The sequence below is a fragment of the Vidua macroura genome, chromosome 19 (genome assembly GCF_024509145.1).
Source record: "Vidua macroura isolate BioBank_ID:100142 chromosome 19, ASM2450914v1, whole genome shotgun sequence".
NCBI lineage: Eukaryota > Metazoa > Chordata > Aves > Passeriformes > Viduidae > Vidua > Vidua macroura.
In genome coordinates, this window is record NC_071589.1 from 8,090,047 (window position 1) to 8,109,997 (window position 19,951).

The following is a 19,951-nucleotide window of genomic DNA, read 5'->3' on the forward strand; positions in this document are numbered from 1 at the left end:
TTCAGAACATTAGAAAACAGAAAATCATAAACAACAAATGCAGAATTCTATGACAGATTACTTGATTTTTACCCCTTGCTGTGCATAGTTCAAACACAGAAGGGTTGTTTTTGTTCTGTAAAAATGGCAGGGGTAGATTTCATTTCCACTTATTGCAGTACTACATTTGAGCCTCCTTATCCCTAACGCGGGTCAGCTATGAAATGAATGTGAACTAAATCCTAACTCTCCATGAACCATGGAATCAACAACAAGTTAACCTTTCTAATCCAGCACTTTACTAAAGAAAATAAAAGCTTCAGAGGAACAAGAAGGGAGCACCAAGTTTCTGGTTATATTGATGTGTTTGGGATTGCCAGTCAGACCCCATTAGCTCCAAATCAGAGCAATCAACAAGACAAAATGAGAATTCTTATCTGCTAGTTGGGTTTCTGCATCTCTCCCCATCAATTTAAAAACATATCGAAAGTGAATTCCACACTGGCATGAAGCCCTTTTGACTCACACAGTTGAGTGAGCCTCTTTGGCAAAGACACATCCAGAGTCAAACAGCCTCAATGGAACATCTCTGTATTTCATCTCCTCAAAGTGTCACAACTGGGGACAGAACAGCAAGAAGAGCTCAGCATTACAAAGAAAGTGACCTCAAGACAACAGAAAAGCAGCTCAAGTGACATGGAAATGGAGGTGGGCCACTAAAGGCTACAGACATATAGGTTTTATGTCCAGCATGAAGTCATTTAGGTAAAAAGGAAGACGTGTCGACTATGACACTACCAAAGCACACATACAGCAAGTATGGAAGAAACACAGATGTTTTACTCAATCTGTGAGAATTTGCTTTTGTTCTTTTATCAGCCTCAAAACAGGGTTTTTTTTTTAAAGATGTCTATGATGAGTTTAATGATCCCTTTTACAGAATTGTTTAGTTGTAAGTGGTAGTATGGATCTCATATCACATTTAGGGGCTCAGAATTTCTGCATTGTTGAAGACAATTAGACAAGGTGTTTAAAATAACTTGTTAATATCCCAATGAAAAAAGAACTAGAAAAGGCTATTTCAGATAGGGCTGATTTGAGAGCAGATTCACTACTAATGGCCACTAGGAAAATGTAAATTCATTTCAGATGCAGAAGGAAAAATGAGGGAGATGTATATACATACCTGGCTAAGTTAGACTCATTTCACCAATGTATTTATAGTCTATAGCAACAGCTCAAAATCCACTGATAGTGAAAATTGTGTAGGAATAGCACAGTAAGTTCAAGGCTTCTAAGCAGTCACTACAGTAACATAATCCATTTCCCAACATCTTTGCAGGCCTTGGAGAGGTGTAGATGCAGATTTAATGAGCAATGCCTACCATCTGTTAATACTGCCTCTAAGAGCAACTGAGAAAAAAACCAGGAATACCAAAAGCGCATGAGATGGCAGAAGCTTTAGGAAAATGGACCATCAATAATCAGGTTTTCTATGTATGATTGCTATAAAAACAAATTCCCAAAAATGAGCAGACTGTATTTTTATTTTGCAAGACTTACAATATTTAAGTCAGTCTTGAACCTGGATTTAGCCAGGCAATAAACATTCAGGTTAACAGAGCTAGTGAGCATATCAGGTTCACCAAAATGCCTGGAAAAATACCACAACTCAGGACCTGAGCCTGCAGGATCCAAGCTCTGGGCTCACTCCTTTGTTAATGAACTAGAACAGCTTTTTTGAGTTATGCTGATTTACATAAAGTATTGCCTATATAAGAAAGTAAGACAGTATTTTCTCATAGCTGATAGGACAAAAACTTCATTTTCTTCATCCAGTCATATACATTTCAGTCTTTTATTATTAATTTCTTCTTCATCAAGAAAGCTTGCCAGAAATTAATTTAAGTGCTTTGGGTTTACTTCTCAGTTCCAGTTTTATTTGAACACAATATTGAATCTGGAGGGAAAGACATAACTGGAGGTCCGTAATTTGCACAATGAGGTATCTTTGGCCTACTTTGTCCTACAAAGATTTGTGACAAGAACAGATGTAAAAGCGCCTTGCAGTCCTTAATCAAGACATACTATTAACTGAGATAACCAGAAGGCAAAAGAATAAGCCAAGTCACCAGGGTTCAGAAACAAAGATGCTTGCATGAGATAAAGGGTTTATTTTAATCCCAGGAATTCCCTGGCAGAATTTAAGTTAATTATAATGTTAAAGGCACATTACCTTGCTGTATGCTAGTATAAAGATGTAGAATACATTCCTAGTAATTTAATAATAATCAAATTTTAGCAAATATTGACCCTTTGAATCAGAAATGCATTATTTTTCAGTGATTTTAATGGGTTATTAATTTATGCAAGTTACAAAGAGAGATTACTTCCATTTTCCAAGCACATTATTTCAAGTACAGTTAAAACACAAAACTATACTTTCTTCTGTTTCGTAACTACTGCAGAGAAAACAAAGGCAAAAAATCCCTGTTTGTTTCACCACAGAAAGACGGGAATCAAAACCACATTCAGAGCAAGATATAATTAGGTGATAATTCAACCATGTTTCCTATTAAGGAGACCGTTGCATTGAACTTCATTTAAACACCAAACCTTGTTATTTAGAGATAGACTGCCATTATTTATTCAATCAAAACAAAAATAAAACATCTCATCTGTATGTCATACAGACACTGTGTATACCCACACCACTCTGGCAGGCACCAGGTACTCAGCTCCTTTCATCAAAGGAAATAATTATTGAAAGACTGTATTTTGCATTCTTCTAGAACTCAAAATCAAATTCTTCTTTCTTTAATTTTACTTTTAGCATGGGGCATGGCACCAAAGTGCAAACACATGAAAGCCAAAAAAAATTCCTATTCACAGTTCTTCATATAGAGGTGGTAAATAGAGCCCAAAACACACACACAAGGTGCTCCATCCTTCTCCTTGCCCCATGTAAAGACATTCCTACAGATAAAATGCCCCCCAAACTCTCCCAGCCACAACTACAGTCTGGTTCCTTCCACAGCCTATTCCCTCTGCCCTAACTTTTGTCTCACCTATACTGTACTGATGAAGACCTATTAAAACGCTTATTTACAGACCCCTGCTGAAACCCCAAACCACTGCTCTGTAGTGTCCAAAATTACCTCATGTCTCAGTAGACAGATGACTTCTTTCATTATTTTCTTCCTCTGTGTTTTTGAGGTTTTTTTAATTTGTACATTGTTTTTTACCTGGAGACTTTTTTTTTTTTTATACCTGCACAGAAATTAAGTACTGAAAATAAGTCCAGACACTCACTGTGCTAGATCTCTGCAAAAAGCTCTGGGCCCTGACACTCCAAATACTCTGCTAGTTTAGAAAAACGTAATTCTGCAAAAGCTTGAACAGCCATTTTGACTTTGGCCACATCCTCAAATGTCAGTAAAAAGCACCTGAGGTGACAACCACCCCTGTTAATGGCAGACAGACTGAAGGGACATAGGGGCTGTCTTAACAGTTAGGGAGAGTTATACCACATTTAACTCTGTACAGCACACATTTGTTGTTGAGTTGTACCACATTTAACTCTGTACAACATTTTATTTCTGTACTTCTTATTTTAGCTTCTACTAATGCCAGCTCACATCTAAACAATGTAACGCTTTCTTCATCCACATTTATTAGAAATGGCACACACCCTTAGTGTGCTCTAGAATAGGGGAAATAAAAAAGCATAAAGTTCACTTCCATTCAAGAATAGCCAAGATCAGTCTCAAAGAGCAATAAATAATAAGACACTGCTAACACCAAACATGAAGAAAGACAGTTAAAACTGTTACAAATCCATATCTCTCAGTTACTTAACAATCTGTAGGTTCAGTCAATTTAAAAGATCTAGGAACAGGGGTTTAGTGGATTAGTAACAACAGACCATTAATCTCTGCAGCCTCAATTTTAATCCAGCAATAACTGAAGTAATTGAAAATCATTCTGACACGTGACTAGTAAAGCTCCTGAGCATGGTCCTCTCCCATACCTTAATCCCCACTGCAGAGGTCATGGCACCTTTCTAATGAGACTATTTACCAAGGGACCTCTGCTTAATGTTTAACTAAACTCTAGGCCAACATTTATGGCTGAGTAATTCCTCTGCACACTACTTCCCTGAATTAACAGCGGATTTTAAAGATTTTATTTTGCATTTCATTTCAGCCTATATTAGCAAAGCTTGCTTTCTTTCCTGAAAAAATATCCAAAACAAAATTGTCAAAAACAAATACTCATTTTCTACATAAGATTTTAAAAAAACATGTAGGAATTGATGACTGTCATCCTAGGCAAATTCCAGGAGATTACTTCTGTACGGTTTATATAATATCAGTAAAAGTTACATCCAAAAAACTTGAGTTTTCAAAATAATGCATTAGTATTACATCATATACTCTGGTTTTAAATATAAGAATGCTTTATTTCAAAGATACTAACTTCTGGAGTATTCAGTGACTAGAATAAATTCTTAAATGACCAGTAATGTGATGATATTAAGCGATCCAGACACATTTCATCATTTAGTCCTCCACAACGGTTATCACCATATCAGTAAAGAAGCCACTGAAAGGGACACATTGCAAAAAGGATTTGAATTCAGCTGTTGCTTCCTGTGGCCTGAAATCTGAGCCACAGGTTCCTTTTCAGGAGCATTAAAAATAAGATGCTGACTACCTTGTAATCAGAAACACTCTTTTATTACTGCAAAGTAAATTAAATATTTAAAAACATAAGAACACAGCAGACACAGAAGGTCCCAGTTACATAGAGCAGGGAAAAGGGAGTGTTCTGAGAGTTACCTGCTGCTGTTTTTCAAGGATTAAGTAGCACCAAACTAGGGACAAGGGCTGGAGGAGAGAAAGGAGAAAGTCTGCAAGCTCTGTGCCCTTTGGTAGATATAATCCAAATACATAAATATGATGTAAATGTATTGCAGAGATGTCCAGCTTTTTTATAAATAGTACAAAACTTTTTTGTGTGTGGTAGAAATTGATTCATAGTACTATAAATGAGCTTTACCTCATTTACAACATGAGGAATTTTTCTGCTGACACAGACTGAATATGCCACTAGCAGTGGAGAAGACGTGTTTGCCTTGCTTGGTCCCACACAGAGGAACAGATCCTCAAATATTTTGTATTTCCCCCCAAACAGTTTTCTCTCAGTCTAACTAAACTCTGCTTAACCAATCTAACCTCTGCCAGCTGCTTCCACAGAACTAGCATGAAGTGTCCCAAACATCTCTGTAGGTACCACCTGGTCCAAAGGTGAGTCCCCATTCCACTGAATGTCCTCTTTATATCAGGACTTGAGGTCAAATCAAGAGAAAATTAAAATTTGTGCTGGGAAGAAAGTGGAACAGAAACTCACATATAAAAAGCATTGCATATTACAATTCATCTCTTGTCATTTCAGTTTTAAGTTTTCTGGTTGTGTTTACTATTGTGGAAGATGGTGTTTGTTTCTTTCAGGGCATCCATACAGTGAGAATTAACAAAATACAATCAAGTTTATATGAATTCTGATTGTACAGTTTCTCTTGTTGTGTTCATCACCCTAGAAAAGCCTGCATCTTTGCTTTACCACATACAGAACTGAGATTATTTTACCCAGACAAAAACCTATTTTCTATACAACTGTATAATTTAAAGAGAGATTATGAAAACTTTTGCTCATCTTAGCTGGGCTTTTCCTAAGGTTTTGTATTATTCATGTATTATACCACTGCTACTCCTTGCTTCAGCAAATCACTTCAGCACATCCTTAATCTAAGTTGTTTTATACAATTACATGTTAAGACTCAGATTCAGCAGAACACTTAAACATGTCTTCTAAGTTTTGCATTTTGCTGAATCTGGCTGTTATATATCAAAATAAAACATAAAGAGGATGACTCAGTTTTTAGCTTTTATACTTATGCTACCTAATAAAATAAATCTTATTATTTATTACTGTATTTTCCATCCTGTTTCACAGTGAGCTAAATACCTGTGACTCTAGAGCAAAGGCACAATTACAGACTGGCAAAGATGAATTGTTAATAACTTGGAGAGAGTGCTAGGGGGGGCTACTGAAGATAAAAATTATGCACCTGCAGGTAACCTGAAATTCCAGTTGGAATTACTGCCACACAGTACCCTCAGAATTGTCTGGGCAAGCAAGAGGAGACTGTGGAGTCCTTATAGATTACTTCATTTTCTTGCAGGTACAAAAACCAGTATGACGATAAGATAATGTTTATTATGAATGTGAACAAAAAAAAAAAATAACCCAAAACCCCACAACTGTTGAATTCAGGTGATTATAATGCAAAATAAAAAATGGGAGGAGTTCAGACATGATGGGCAAAATGCCCTGGGGTGAGGTTTCACCCTCAAAACAAATTCATATATGTATTCACAGTATATCCAAGAATTCCAGCAGTACAGAAAGGAACCTGTTGGGCTGCTGAGAGCAAATTTCAGAGAGAAAATTTAGGACCAAAATCTATGATGCCCTTTACTGTGTGTTGTCACCTACACCCACATTGAGGGGATGTGAAACACGAGGCAGCAAAGTGCTGCACTTGGAGGAACCCACTCATTACTCACAGCCCAAATAGAACCAGAAAAAGGCCAACTGAGTGAATCTTAGTAATTTAAACAGAATTTAAATAACACACATTTATGGAGGAACCTTGTCTGGATCTGAATTTTTCCTTAATATCATGCTAACTCCTGGAAACCAATTTAATTCTAATTGATTTAATTCTTATGTATACCATAACTGTATCTCTCAATAACTTCACTGCATGTATGATGAGGAGAAAAAACACCTTGTAGTAGAAAGGCAAAGAGAGAAGAAGGATCCAGGTCGTGAGGGGACACACCAGGGCCCCTCTGTGACCCTGCACTCACTGAGGGGATCCAGCCCCACATCCTGACCAAAAACACAGGCTAAAGACAATCCTTGTGTTACAAGGCAGAAATGAGAGTGAAAATGGACTGCAACTACTCAAAGTCTTGCTGACTGAGTTTCCATGTGACATTTTACCTCAGCTTCTCCATCTGTGAAAGTGTGGCCAACACTGTGTATTCCCTGCAAACTGCTCCAAGTTCTGACACCAAAATTCTTTATATTTTTTAATTGAAACATAATGCAAAGCTCTTTCATTCATACCTTTCATTCTAAGAAAAATCAAGACAAGCAGCCCCATTCAGAGAACTCTCCTGTCAGTAAGTGTTTACACACACCCCAGCAGACGGATTAAAATCTGCACAGGGTCAGAAAAACTCCTTCCTTTTCCAACAGTGGGGACAATCATAGGGTCACTCAAACACCTTTCCCTTCCAGCAGCAGCTGCCCTTCCCTTCCAAAACTGCCGCTTCCCACGTGGGAAATAGCAGGCCTCAACTCCAAGTCATGTGGCATTCCACTGATGTAGAAACAAACAGTTTCTCGCTCTGCATAAAATTTCACTCCCAGGAACACTACTGAAGTACTGTGATCCTTTTTTACCAGCAGGTATAAATTTTCAGCACCATCTTTTTCCTGAAGTTTCTTTTCTCTGCCATGATGGCAAATGCAAGTTAATGCTCTTTCTAGCAGCCCAAGAAGTCACATTGCCAAACAAACTTCAACTGTGGCAGCAGGAACCCTTCCTGACCTGCTCCCTTAGCTACCCAAATACCATCCTACTGGAAATGGTAGGGTTTGCTGGAGGACATAAATCACTTCAAACACTTGTTTTCCATGGTCACATGTACAAAAGATCCTCCTCTGGAACTCATTACCTTTTTCTTTTAGCATTAATAATCCATAGGAGTCCTGCTGGCAAAGCAAAAAAATCCTTTTAGGATTATTCCTGAAGCAGAACAGGGCTGTATAGTAGTTAACAGCAAAGAACTTAAATTGGAAACAACCCACAAAAATGACAAGAGAATGATTTTTCAGAAACTACATTTCCCTCTAAATTCATCTACCCAAATGCTATTTCCAAAACATAGAGATGTCAATCCATTTAGAGGGAAAAAAAAAGGATAACGTTGCTTAGCTGCCTCCTCCACGCATGTGCTTAGAAGCCTCTTTGGTCAAGTTAGTGCACAATTCTTTCCATTCCATACTTAAAGCTTAACCAAGTTAAGGACTAATGATAAAGGGAGGGAAAAAGACTGTATGCTTATTTTAGTATTTTTCTAAAAAGTACATCCTAATTAGTTATTTGTGGCTTACAGCTGCTGTGGTATTTTTCTGGCAACAGTATCAGAAAAGTTAAAAACTGTGGGGCATTTAAGTTTAATGCTATTTTTACTACAGAAATACCAAATGCTACAGATTCATGAATTCAAAACAGAAATGTTTTCATATAGAAACATACATCTGACAATGAAAGTATTTATTTACTTTAGTTCTGACCACTGATTTCAGAATGCAATGTGTGTGGAAACTGATCACCTTCCACTTTCCAAGATGAGTAAAATTAGATTAAATATTTTAGGGCTGTGATCCTGAAGGGCTTTATACCTGGCAGTCTACAGGAGCACAGACACCTGCCATCTAAAGCTTTTCTCATTGTTGACAGTTCAATTTTTGCAATTTTTAAGGCCCAAGTCCCAGTAACACCAAAGCCCTTTATAACATTTTTGGGAGTTACAAGGACTTTTAGGGTAGATGCAAATCTAGGTTACTTTTACCTCAACTGTCACCTGCTAAGCACTACATGACAAATTCTGCCATATTGGCAAATTGGAAGTTTACACTTATGAATACCTATGTGTATGAATGAGGCACTACATCACCAGAAAGGCACTACACAGGATCTAGGTCTACCATGTTTCAGCCCTCTATTTTCATGACAATAATAACTTGCTATTTTATCTCCAAGAAATTCCATTAAAAGACCCTTGGCAGCTTTTTAACTATCAATCATTAAAACCAGTAATAAAATACTCTACTACTTTGAATTCAACTGTAAATAGGTTTGGCTGTAAAGCCTCCCCTCTCTCAAATGCCAGATTATTATCCTTTGGAAAAAAAATTACTTTCCATTTATTTACAAATAATGTTTCAATTCATTTACCACAGTGCAATTTTTTTTTGCTAACTGTACTTTCCGATTGCATTACAATGGAAATGCAGTCCCATTGTACAGTGTTGCCTGTAAACAAGTCAATTACAATTTGATCCCTATTTTCTATTCCTCCCAACATGGTGTGCAGTAAAGATAAAAGCAAGACAGGAGCAAAATAACACTTATCACAGTATTTCACTATTGTCCATAACTGACTGTCATCTAGTTTCATCTGCTGCTTGAGCTGGTAATGAGATAATGATGGAACAGTTTTATACAGTTTTCTATTAACAGCCCAGATGGGCCAATCATCCCCTTCAGTCTTTGCCATGTTAAGTTTAGCCATAAACAATCAGCAACTATCAAAACAGCAACTTCCTCCTCAGCTGAATTACCACCTTTCAACCAAGAAAAAAAAGTGATACTTTGACCAATAGCAAAAGAGATAAAAACAATATTTTAAAGAAAGCAGGAATTCCTTGTTCATTCACATGCAAGGAATATTCAAAATGCAAATGCAAACCCATTTCAATCCTTGCTATATTTAAAATCTAGCTGCTGTAGAATTAAAAACTGAGAACTTTCCCAAAATGTCAAGGGCAAAACTTCTTCATAGCCTCAGCTGCATTTTAAAGAGCACCCTTAAACTTGAGAGTGTTTAATTAGAGTGCGGTTTGATTCCTTATTTTAATAATTTTGTCTTGGTATCCAGTTCAACTGGATTACGAGGCAACACAACAAAGTAAAGAGATTTGAAAACTGGGTATCTACATCACTGAGATTTGGAAAAGAATAGCAGCAATAACAAGTTTCTTTCCACCAGCTTATTGGATGGAAAATAGCTCAGCATAATATGTGCAAAAACTATTCATAAACATTCCCCTTCTACTACCTTAACATAAGCTAAAAATATGTGTGTTGTTCCAGCACTTTAGTGCCTATCTGGTCACGCTCTAGTTGTAAAACTAACAACGAAAATAAATAAAATGATAAAAATACAAGATATGCACCCCCAAAAAAAAAAAAGGTTAAAGCAGACATTTACAGAAGACTACAAAGGCTATTTCCACAGAATTTTAAGCAGAAACATCTTTAGCCCTTTTAAGAAGGTGGAAAAAAAAATCACTAAAATGAGAAAGTATTCCAGAGCTGAGGAACAGAGAGTCTCCAGATCAAACCTATGGTCCCTCCATTCTGTGAATGTGAGCAGACAGACTGAATCTAAAGCTATTTCTATGACACTATTTGAGGATAATTAACAGTTTCACATTTTTGTCCTAACATAATGAACCATTCACTGTTCTAATGTTGGACATTAGAGCTTTGATATTCTTCTCGTCTACAAGAGTACTTCTGTTTGAATTATCTCAGATTGTGTGATGCTATGAGAAGAAGAGTTATCAGACCTTACAGACCATGATTCAGCAGGTAGTTCCAGCCCTGGCATAATTTAGAGTTCCTATAGGGCATCTCTGTGTTATGCTAGGTAATAAGAGCTCAGAGACTGAGGAAGCTACAAACAGAAAAACAAGAGCGAATGTACTCCAAATCCACCTCTAGTCCTCAGTGCCAGGAGATGCCATATCAGATGCTCAATACATAGTGAAATTCCTGGACAGATGAGGGGTTTTACACCATCTCAGTTGTTCACCATACATGATTTATGGCACTTGTGTGTTGCCAAATAGGCCACAGAAGTTGCATCATAAAAGGGATTTGGCCCCATGTGCCTTGACAACATGGCAAAGGATGAAAATACTTCCATATAACAAGACAGCTTTCATCCATATTAGTTCCCAGAAACCAAACCAATAAGGGATAGTAAATCAATTCATAGGAAGGCACAAATATGTTGACCAGGCAGGTTTTAGAAATAATTTTCTTGACAGAAAATGTACATGGAAACCTTCTTAATCAATACTCAAAACAACTTCATTTTCTTATTTAAACTAAGAATCCTGCAAAGTTTTGAAAACAACTTCCTAGCTTTTTTTTTCTTGAAATCAATTGTTAATATTTAAATTCACAAAAAACCTTCCTTATGGTTCATACAAATGATTGTGTAAGCAAAGGTGACAGCCACCTGAGAACACTGATGCAAATTCATATTCAGTGGTATTATTACTCAGGAAGGAAATTCTAGACATCATACAGCAACTACTATCTTCTTTGTATGAAAACAGTAGAATTCCTGCGCTAGGAGTATCTGCATCTTCAAAGGAACAACATCTAGCAAGGGCTTATTCCAGCATTCTGTCTACAGGACATCTTCACTTCCTCTGCTCTGTGCTCCTTCTGTGCTGAACAGTATCATTAAAAGGACAAAACCTCAAAAGTCGTAACACAAATAATGACTATTTTTCTCAGAAACTACAACTCAAAGGACTTAATATGACTTTGAAGGAAAGCAAGGGCTTTCATTTCTGTCTAAAGGACAGAAATGTTTTTTGTGGTTCTTCAGTCTGTTTGTATTTCTCATTTGCATCTGCACAAACAAGCAATTCCAAGTCGCAAAAACCTTAATTCAGTATGGCAAGAAAATATTCAGTTCCCAAAGTCCACAGATAAATTATTTCCCAAACACATGGAAGAGCCAGTAATTAAAAAAAAAAACCAAAAGAATTTCTAAATCTCAGTATCATTTCTTCCAAAACAATCAATCTCTCATACACACAAGTAACTGACTCATAAAAACTTTTAAGTATAAAATATTTTGAAAATATATATACACCTCTTTTTAATAGATTAAATTACTTTCCATATACTAAGTCTCCAAGAAATTCATGAATGTAAAAGACACCAAAAAGTCAACTGTATATTGTTATCATTACTTACTTGAAATAAGAAACACAGCACAAGTGCTACATTCAGCATAATTTATGCTTAAACATTGTATAAATACATGGCAAAAGGTATAACACTGAACCTGTGTTTAAAAAGTTTATTAATAATGATTAAAGAACTTAACAGTGTTCAATTCAGTGAATGACATTATCCCTTTGAAAAGCAGCCCCTAATAGGTCCTAATCCAAATAACCACTGGAATTAGCAGGAGGAAGATCACAGGTTTAAATAGACAAGGAATCAAGCACTTGCTAATGTTCAGGAAAGATCCATGTACAGCAGACTTGTCTTGAGTCCTCACTGCTGAAACAGCTGAATGAATAAGAAAGAAAAAAAAATAGAAAATACTGCCACACTCCTTAATTCACATTCCAGTAATTTGCAGCACTCGTGCTCAACTAGTGGGTTTTTAAAGTAACATGTTGAATGAATAACCAGTGCTGAAGTGCTAAAATACATCTGCAATCCTGTGCTGAGGCAATCCCTTAACAGGCTTCATGACATCTCCTACTTGCACTGTTATCCAGACATTCCAGCTAGATAATTTGCTACAAAACCCAGTGTAAAAAGGATAGCAGAGGCAACATGCAGAGCATTAGTGCCAGTCAGATATCTACAGATCTTAATCCTTTTTACTAAGACGACAGATAGTGAGGATTCCTGGAAAAAACCAAAAATCCCCAGGTAAAAGAAAACAAGGCTGAAGCATGTATACATCCTCTGTGTGGTCAAAATTATCTGAAACCACAGCTTTAACCATGTGGCAGAAGCATTTCACCATTCACTTATTCCCTTTATTCCCTCAAAAAAAAAAAAAAAAGAATAAAAAATAGAAAAAACAAGCAGACATGGTGCGAGTGTGCACAGTATCAGGTATTAGTGCTAGAGGGAGATGGAGAGCGATGGGAGCCCCTGCAGGACTGATCCAACTGGTTCAGAAGCCTGGGCTTCCCCAGAGGAAAGGAGGGCAGGAGCTCAGGGAACGCTGACAGCTAAAAGCATGGCATAAGTAGCTGCACAGAATAGGACAGCTTCTTTCTGTCTCAGGATATTACTGTCATAATGGCCAAGAGAGCGATGAGCTGTGGTTTGCTATTCTCACTGTGGTACTTTAAAAAGTACCTGATTTGAGGAGCACTGGACAGGTGGCACATTACACTGGGCTAAATAGCTAAGTGTGAGATTTCAACGACAAGAGGCAGCAGGTTTTGCTGTTCTAAAAATCGAGAGCGCGAATTTTTCTGATGGTACCAATGGGTAGGAGTGGAAGGTCAGCCCAGGGTGCTGGCAGTGTCACCCGGGTGCCTGGTGGCAGATGGTGCCAGTCTGTAGGGATAAAAGGAAGGCTGACGCATACCGTGGGCTGACAGCGATGCTATTTGCTCAGGAATAAAGGAGCTTTGGGGTAGGTGCAGGCAGGACAAATTAACAGGGATGCTGAGCACCCAGCGTTCCTGTGTGCCCAGCCCATGGGCTGGAAGGGTGGATAAACTGGGAGGTGCTGCAGGAAGTGCAGTGGGGCTCACAGCTGCCAGGGGGTATGCTGCAGGTGCCACCGCCTGGGGGCTATGGCTGGGACACAGCCCAGACCAATCTCTACATGGTCCCAGGAGAGCTTTGGAGCTGCCTCTCCCTACGGGCATCCAGGCTGAATACTGAGATGGCCACCAGGACTCTGGATCTCCCTCCAGCAGTGCCATGCTTGTGCTGCTTGTGTTCCTATTCTGGACTTATGCAATGGCTGGAAGGCAGAGGCAGCCTGTGGGAAGTGGAGCTGTGGGAGATGAAGGCAGCCTGCACCCCAATGGGGTTCCCTCAAGTGTCCCAAACTAGAAAACTGGCCACCTCACTGCTCCTGCCTCCCGCAACATAATTTTCCAGCATGACCAACATGACAAATTAACAAGGGAGCTAGAACTTTTGCAGTCAAAGAGAGTGTTTTCCCCAATAATAAATTGTTCAAATCCTTTATGCTAGACCTAGCCATGCCTATTCATTAATTGGACAGGCTCCAGTGACAACTGAAATGACCTGACTTTCTACATATTGAAGGGAGAGCAATCTTTGCGAGCTTAAAATAAAGCTGTAAATCCCAGCCAGCACAAAGCCCCCTGAATGGGCTTTTATGAAAATTATGAAAATAATTTTCAGAGCACAGACACAATAAAGCTCATTTTAAAAGCAGAGACACTTTACTTCTATCCCTCCCTTTGCAGACACTGAACTGTGGCACCAGAACATGACAACTCCATCAACAAACCACAAACCCTTCAGGATCTGCACATCATCCAAGTTTAAGAACTTCAAGAGATATGAAATTCTGGGATCACAGCAATGTTGCAAATAATTATCACAATCAAGTACACTGGGAATTATAAGCATCTCCTTCATCAGTATACCGTATTGTCTATTGCAACCAATGAATGATAATTAAGACACAGGTATTGGAATTAAAGGGGAGAGGGAAGTGATGAGAGTCAATTTCTGTCACAACCCACTCACAGTACATCATTCATGGATTTTACAACTATAGGTTTGATCTGTTTAACTGGTCCTCCTGCCCTGCAATAAGGGGGCACATGGGAACCCTGTACGGTATCTCCCCCGCTCTCTCGCCCTTTCTGTGCTTGCTGCATACCTGAAATGCAGACGATGAAATTCGCTTGCAGAAGAAAAAGCACCTCCCAAACAATTTCCATCCTCCGATTCTCATGCCAAGTGCATCCCTCGGCGAAAAAAAAAATAACAAAGATCAATATCGCAGTTTGAATGATCGCAGCAAATTTCCTTTCAGACTTGCAGACTGTATTCCCCAGATGTGCTGACAACACATGTCCGAGCTCTCTCTCCGCACGGCTGAAGTGAGATCCCTTCCCTTCCTTCGCCCTCCAAAAAAGACCACGAAGCCAACTGCCAACACCGGGCTTTTCCTCCTCGAGCGAAAAAAAATTCCACCAGATTTCCCAACACGACATAGACAACAAACCCAACCGATCCGATATCCGTAGAGTCTCTATTCCAGGGGCGGCCAGGCGCAAATTAACCCCAAAACTCTTTGCACGTCTCAGCGGGGCAGTGCCGGCATGCCGGGCAAGGAGGCGGCGGAGGGAGGGGGATTCCCCTCCTGTTGCTGCTGCTACAGAATGAGCGAAAAGAGGTTAATACTCGCTGCAAGCCCCGCCATCCCCGCCGTGCTCGGAGCGCGCAGCCCCGGCTCCCCGGCCCCGCCGCAATCCTGGCGCGCCGTGGCGGCTCCGCCACGCGACTGCAGGGGTCGGGCTTGCCCCGCGCACCGAGCGCCCTGCCCAGGGATGCACCCCCGCAGCCCCCCACAAGTGAGAACGGGGCTATATGGCAGCGGAGGAGGGGTGGGGATGTGTGTGTCCCCCAAGCCGAACGGCACGAGTGCGGAGTCCGCATCAAGTGCGGCTTGTGCGCACCGCCCGGCGGCTTGGCTGAGGACGCCAGTATTTTAAACTTATTTAAACAAGAAGGAAAAGAGATTCAGACCCGAACTTCTGTCGGGTTGGTGGCGGAAGGGCACCGGGAGGCTCCAACCGAGAGTTAGAGAAGTGCCCGCGCTGCAGTGCGTATCTGATGGCATACCCCGGGTACAAGAGTTCTGCATCGCCTCCCCTCCCGCCCCTAGCCAAAAAAAAAAAAAAAAAAACCAAAAAAAACCAAAAAAAAAAAAAAACAAAACCAAAAACAACCAAACCCCCCCCCCAAAAAAAAAAAAAAAACCACAACAAAACAAAACAAAAAAAAGCAGCACCAGTTTGGGGGCAATCCCTCACTTACCCCCAGTTATCCTCCTGGTTTTTATCTCTCCCAGCTCACCAGACGTGCGGCTCCAGCCTACAGTCCCAAAAACAAATCGAGGTCAAGCTGCGAGCCGCCGGCTGCCACCGCCTACCTCCACCTCAGCTGTCGGGAAGTACCATAGCTGCTCGGAGCTCGCCCTGCTCCCCGGACCGCGGCTACTCCGCCACGTACCCGGGCTGCAGCCGGTGCTGCGGGGGCCGCGAGCAGCAGCTGCAGGAACGGCGGGGCTGGGGCGGCGGCGCGCACGGGCGCGGGCTGGGGGGGCGCGCTCCGCCGCGGAGGCGGTGCCTGCGCGGGCGGTGGCGGCGGGGCCGCTCTGCGCCGGGACCGGGCCGGCCGAAGTGGGGGTGGAGGGGGAGGCACGCCCGACCGACCTCCACGGGCGCCTGGCTCCCCCGGCTGTCTTCTGCATTCCAGAGGATGTTGTTCACTTGTGTTTAAATGTGCGGCCAACTTGATTTTTTGATTTTGCTCTCCCCCGCTACCCCAGGCAAAAAAAAAAAAAAAAATTTAGAAGAGGCGCACCTGGCGCGGGGAGAGCCTGGTTCCCTGGCTGCGCATGTGGGAACTGGGCACAGTACGGCAGCGCTGGCAGAGGCAGGGGGCCGTGGGCTGGGGTGGTGCGTGGGGCTGCCCCGTGCCGCGGCGCCCGGCGAGATGGCTCGGGCTGTCGTGGAAGAAGGGAGGGGACAGGGGCCCAGGGCAGGTGTGAGAAGGTGCAACCGCTTCGACTGCGGATGCCTTCGATGATCACGGCAAGGAAGGGGGAGGGAGAAAGATGCTTTGGATATCAAACTGATCTCCCAGCTCTTGGCAGGTGTGCGGAGGTCATATTACAAACCCTCCAGCGGGGGATGCATGCAGAATAGGTTGAAAAGGGATTGGTTTGTAAATCGTTCTAAAACCTGGGCATAACTGGGGCAAATAAGGGCATACTTGTAAAATGCACCTTTGTGTGGATTCCAGCAAAAGGAAGATGTCTGGATCTCTGAATGGGGAAGGAAACCATCTTGAAGAGAAGAAACTACAGGGCTATGTTATTTCCATAGTTTCTGAGAAATGTGTGGAACTCCCAGGTTTCAAATATACCCGATGGCATTTAATTGTGGCAGATCAAGAAATCCTTGAGTGCTTCAGAGCAAATGGATGGGACAAAATCATCACTGTTTTGAAAGGAAGAATTAGACTCTAGGCACTTAATAGTCAACGTGATGCTTATGTTCATTTTGCTGGTTCCCGGGGTAGTGCAAGTGCTCTTTGCACTGCAGCAGTCTCTGCTGATGTTTACTCAATCTCTTCTTATGGCTTACAAAGAGACTCAGGATTCTATCAAATTAATTGCTATTATCTGCCCAGTGAGAGCAGTGAGGCTGGACATGAAGCATTGTCATTCAAGGCTTATGGACAAGAATTCTCATATGTATTGATGGACTTTTGTTAAACAGTGGGGCTGTGCAGCAGGAGGGAATCCTCTCCCTGACAGGTTTGCAGAATGCTGAGTATCATTTTAATACTTAAGTTTTAAGTATTCTATGCAATTTTCTTCTTTAGGCCTTATTAAAATCCAGATTAATATCTCCTGTTCTGGGATTACAGAAGGTATGAGTGGCATGATCTATTTCTAGTCTAGATGTATGTAAGCACACCTAGGAAATGCTCAGTAATGATTTCCATTGATGCTTACTAAACTCCTTTATTCAAACAGATTAATGTTTTCCATGGATTTGCCTGTGAATTCTCTTTTGGGTTTTCCAAAATAATTTGTAACAATAACATCCCAATCTAGAACATAATAAACCCCCACAGAGACCTTGTCTTTTATATTTACATAGTCATCCTTGTTCCCAAACTAGTCTCCTTGAAATTATGGCATTACCTGTGGGGAAATGTCTCAAGGAAGTGAGATGACCTGTTGTAAAAGGGTGTGTTGACCACTAGGTCAGCAAAGAACTGAATTGGTGATGGGAGAATGCCAAATCCTAGGCAAGCTCATGTTTAATTCCTACTCATGATCAGTTGGACTTTAATATGAGTTTAATGGCAGAAAAAAATTAGGTAGTTGATGTTGGCTGCTAGCAGATAGCCAAAATTCCCAAATATATTCAATTTTGTGCATGTTTTTAGTAAGCTTATCATCCTCATGCAAACCTTATAATTATTTCAGTGGCCTGTGATAATTAAGTAGTTCATGACTCAGACTGAAAAATCTGTGAGGGATCAAAGACAACTTGGAAGTTTCCTTCACCTGGAAAACACAGTCGTGAACTTGGAGACTTGAGGGTTTTTTTAAATCTAGATAAATAATAATGAATTGATTCTGCTGTCATTTCCTCGCTGTGATGTGATTTGACTGGCAATGGCCTTCATGTTTGCTTTTGAAGTCATTATGCCCATATTGGCTCCTGCAGCTCCCCAGGAAAACTTAGTTCAATAAAGTTGAATAGATGCCAATATGGGCCTGTTCCAAAGCCCACTGAAATCAATTGGAATATTTCTGCAGGCTGAGATGATGTTTGGATCAGGCTTTCACTACAGAATTTGGCACAGTCTGTTTGATCCCAAGGAAAATGGTTTAATATTGTAGGGTGTATTTGAGACAGGAGCAGAACATCACTCTGCTGTGTACATTGCAGGGTCATTCCAAACAGACGAAAATATTGGCTGCAGCACCCATTTTTTTTATTGTAGGTGTTTCCATTCAAAACTCCTGTAACTCACTAAAATGAAGTGGGTTGATATTTACTGCCCTTATTTCAATTCCGTTCTTATTTATACAATTGGCTAAACTTCTTAAACTTAATCTTGGCAACCTTTAAGCTGTACTGGAGTCATTGGACTGACTACTCATGTCTGGAAGTTAAAATGACTGCAAAGTGGATTCAAACAGGTCTCTGAAGCAAGTGTGTGTAGTTCAGTTGTGAAGATTTTACTATCTCAGATTTCTGGCTGGGACTTTTGGCAGCTTAGAAGCATTTAATATATTAGTTACAAGCTGGACACACAAGTTTCTTCAGGCCAGATTTACATAGGAACACCTTTTTAATTCTGTAAACAGAGTTTAAAAGGTATTTACTAACTCCATATGCTGAAAGGTTTTTTATACCAACATAACACAGGTTCATACCTGCTCAGAGGAGCCAGCACTTGACTCATTTGACTCAAAATTAGCTTGGATCAGGAAAGATCAATTGTAGAAATTATTCTGAACTGGGAGCTTCTGAGCAAAATAGGTTGAACTGTGGCTTCCCCTGTGTCCTGGAAGAGGTTGCTTCCATTCCTTACTCCTGCCCTGCTGAAGGTTCCCCCAGTCAGGTAAAGGAGTTTTCCTGTGCATTCCCTGGCTCAATGATGTTAAAATAAGTCCCATCAGCAAGGGCCTTCTATTGAAGTTGGCTAAAGAGTCTGGCATGTTTCCAGCAATTAAACTGGCAGAGCTGGAGCAGTTCCTACTCTTTCTTCATTTCCTCCTGTCCCAGGGGCTTCTGGCCCTATGGCAGGGATGATGGAAGAACTTGTGAGTTTTTTGTCTGTGTCTGAGCTCAGCCCTCTTAGTCACATGTCTCATTTTAAGCTTTTAGGTAGCCCCACTCAAATTACAAAGATGCTTAAATAACTTCTTGGTTCAGAGGTTAAGAAAGTTACCATTGAAAAGCCACTGGTAAATTGCTGAGAATGTGGCTATACTCAGTGGGAATGTTGCCACATCATTTCTAGTGCTCCTGTTCCACATTTTGTTACTGCCATGATTGTATTTGCTGATGTCTTCAGTGCTTATAAATAATGCTGATCTCGCTAGGAAAACTGATAAAAAATTTAACATATCATTATAAAAATACAGCCCCCTAAGAACCCATCTGTTCAATGAACATTAAAGTAATTATTTTCTTGTATTGATAGTCCTTATCAAAACTGAGATGTTGTTTCCATTTTGCTGGTAGAGATAATGATGCAATTTATTTGAAATTAAAAAAACCCAACAGAGGAAGAAGGTAGATGACTGACACTTAACTATGAGGTCAATCAATTTGTTTTTCCTTTGAGTCAGTCTATTTATTATCATAAAGACTTATTTTCAGTCCAACTCCCCCTTTTTTTTCATGTCTGAACTCCAGCAAACAGTGCTAAGACATCAAGTATTTGTAAAATAACATTCTTCAAATTCAAAAAGCCATATGTAAAATGCTGTGATTTAGTTTTTCTGTGAGAAGTCAG

At 40.4% G+C, this 19,951-nt stretch overlaps 1 protein-coding gene across 6 annotated transcripts in view; it reads right to left on the reverse strand.

Annotated features, from left to right (window-relative positions):
- Positions 1-15,975, reverse strand: part of CA10 (carbonic anhydrase 10) — a 257,475-nt gene extending 241,500 nt beyond the window's left edge. Inside the window, exons 1-3 of one of the 6 annotated variants that reach the window (XM_053994700.1) lie at positions 15,856-15,975; positions 15,716-15,772; positions 14,553-15,047 (exon numbers count right to left, since the gene is read on the reverse strand). In XM_053994700.1, coding sequence (XP_053850675.1) covers positions 14,553-14,889 — 337 coding nt within the window. In that variant the 5' untranslated portion in view covers positions 14,890-15,047; positions 15,716-15,772; positions 15,856-15,975. Of the gene's footprint in view, positions 1-14,552; positions 15,051-15,715 lie in introns of all 6 variants that reach the window. The other 5 variants (XM_053994699.1, XM_053994697.1, XM_053994701.1 and 2 more) reach the window with 5 other exon arrangements.
- Positions 15,976-19,951: the final 3,976 nt, after the last annotated feature.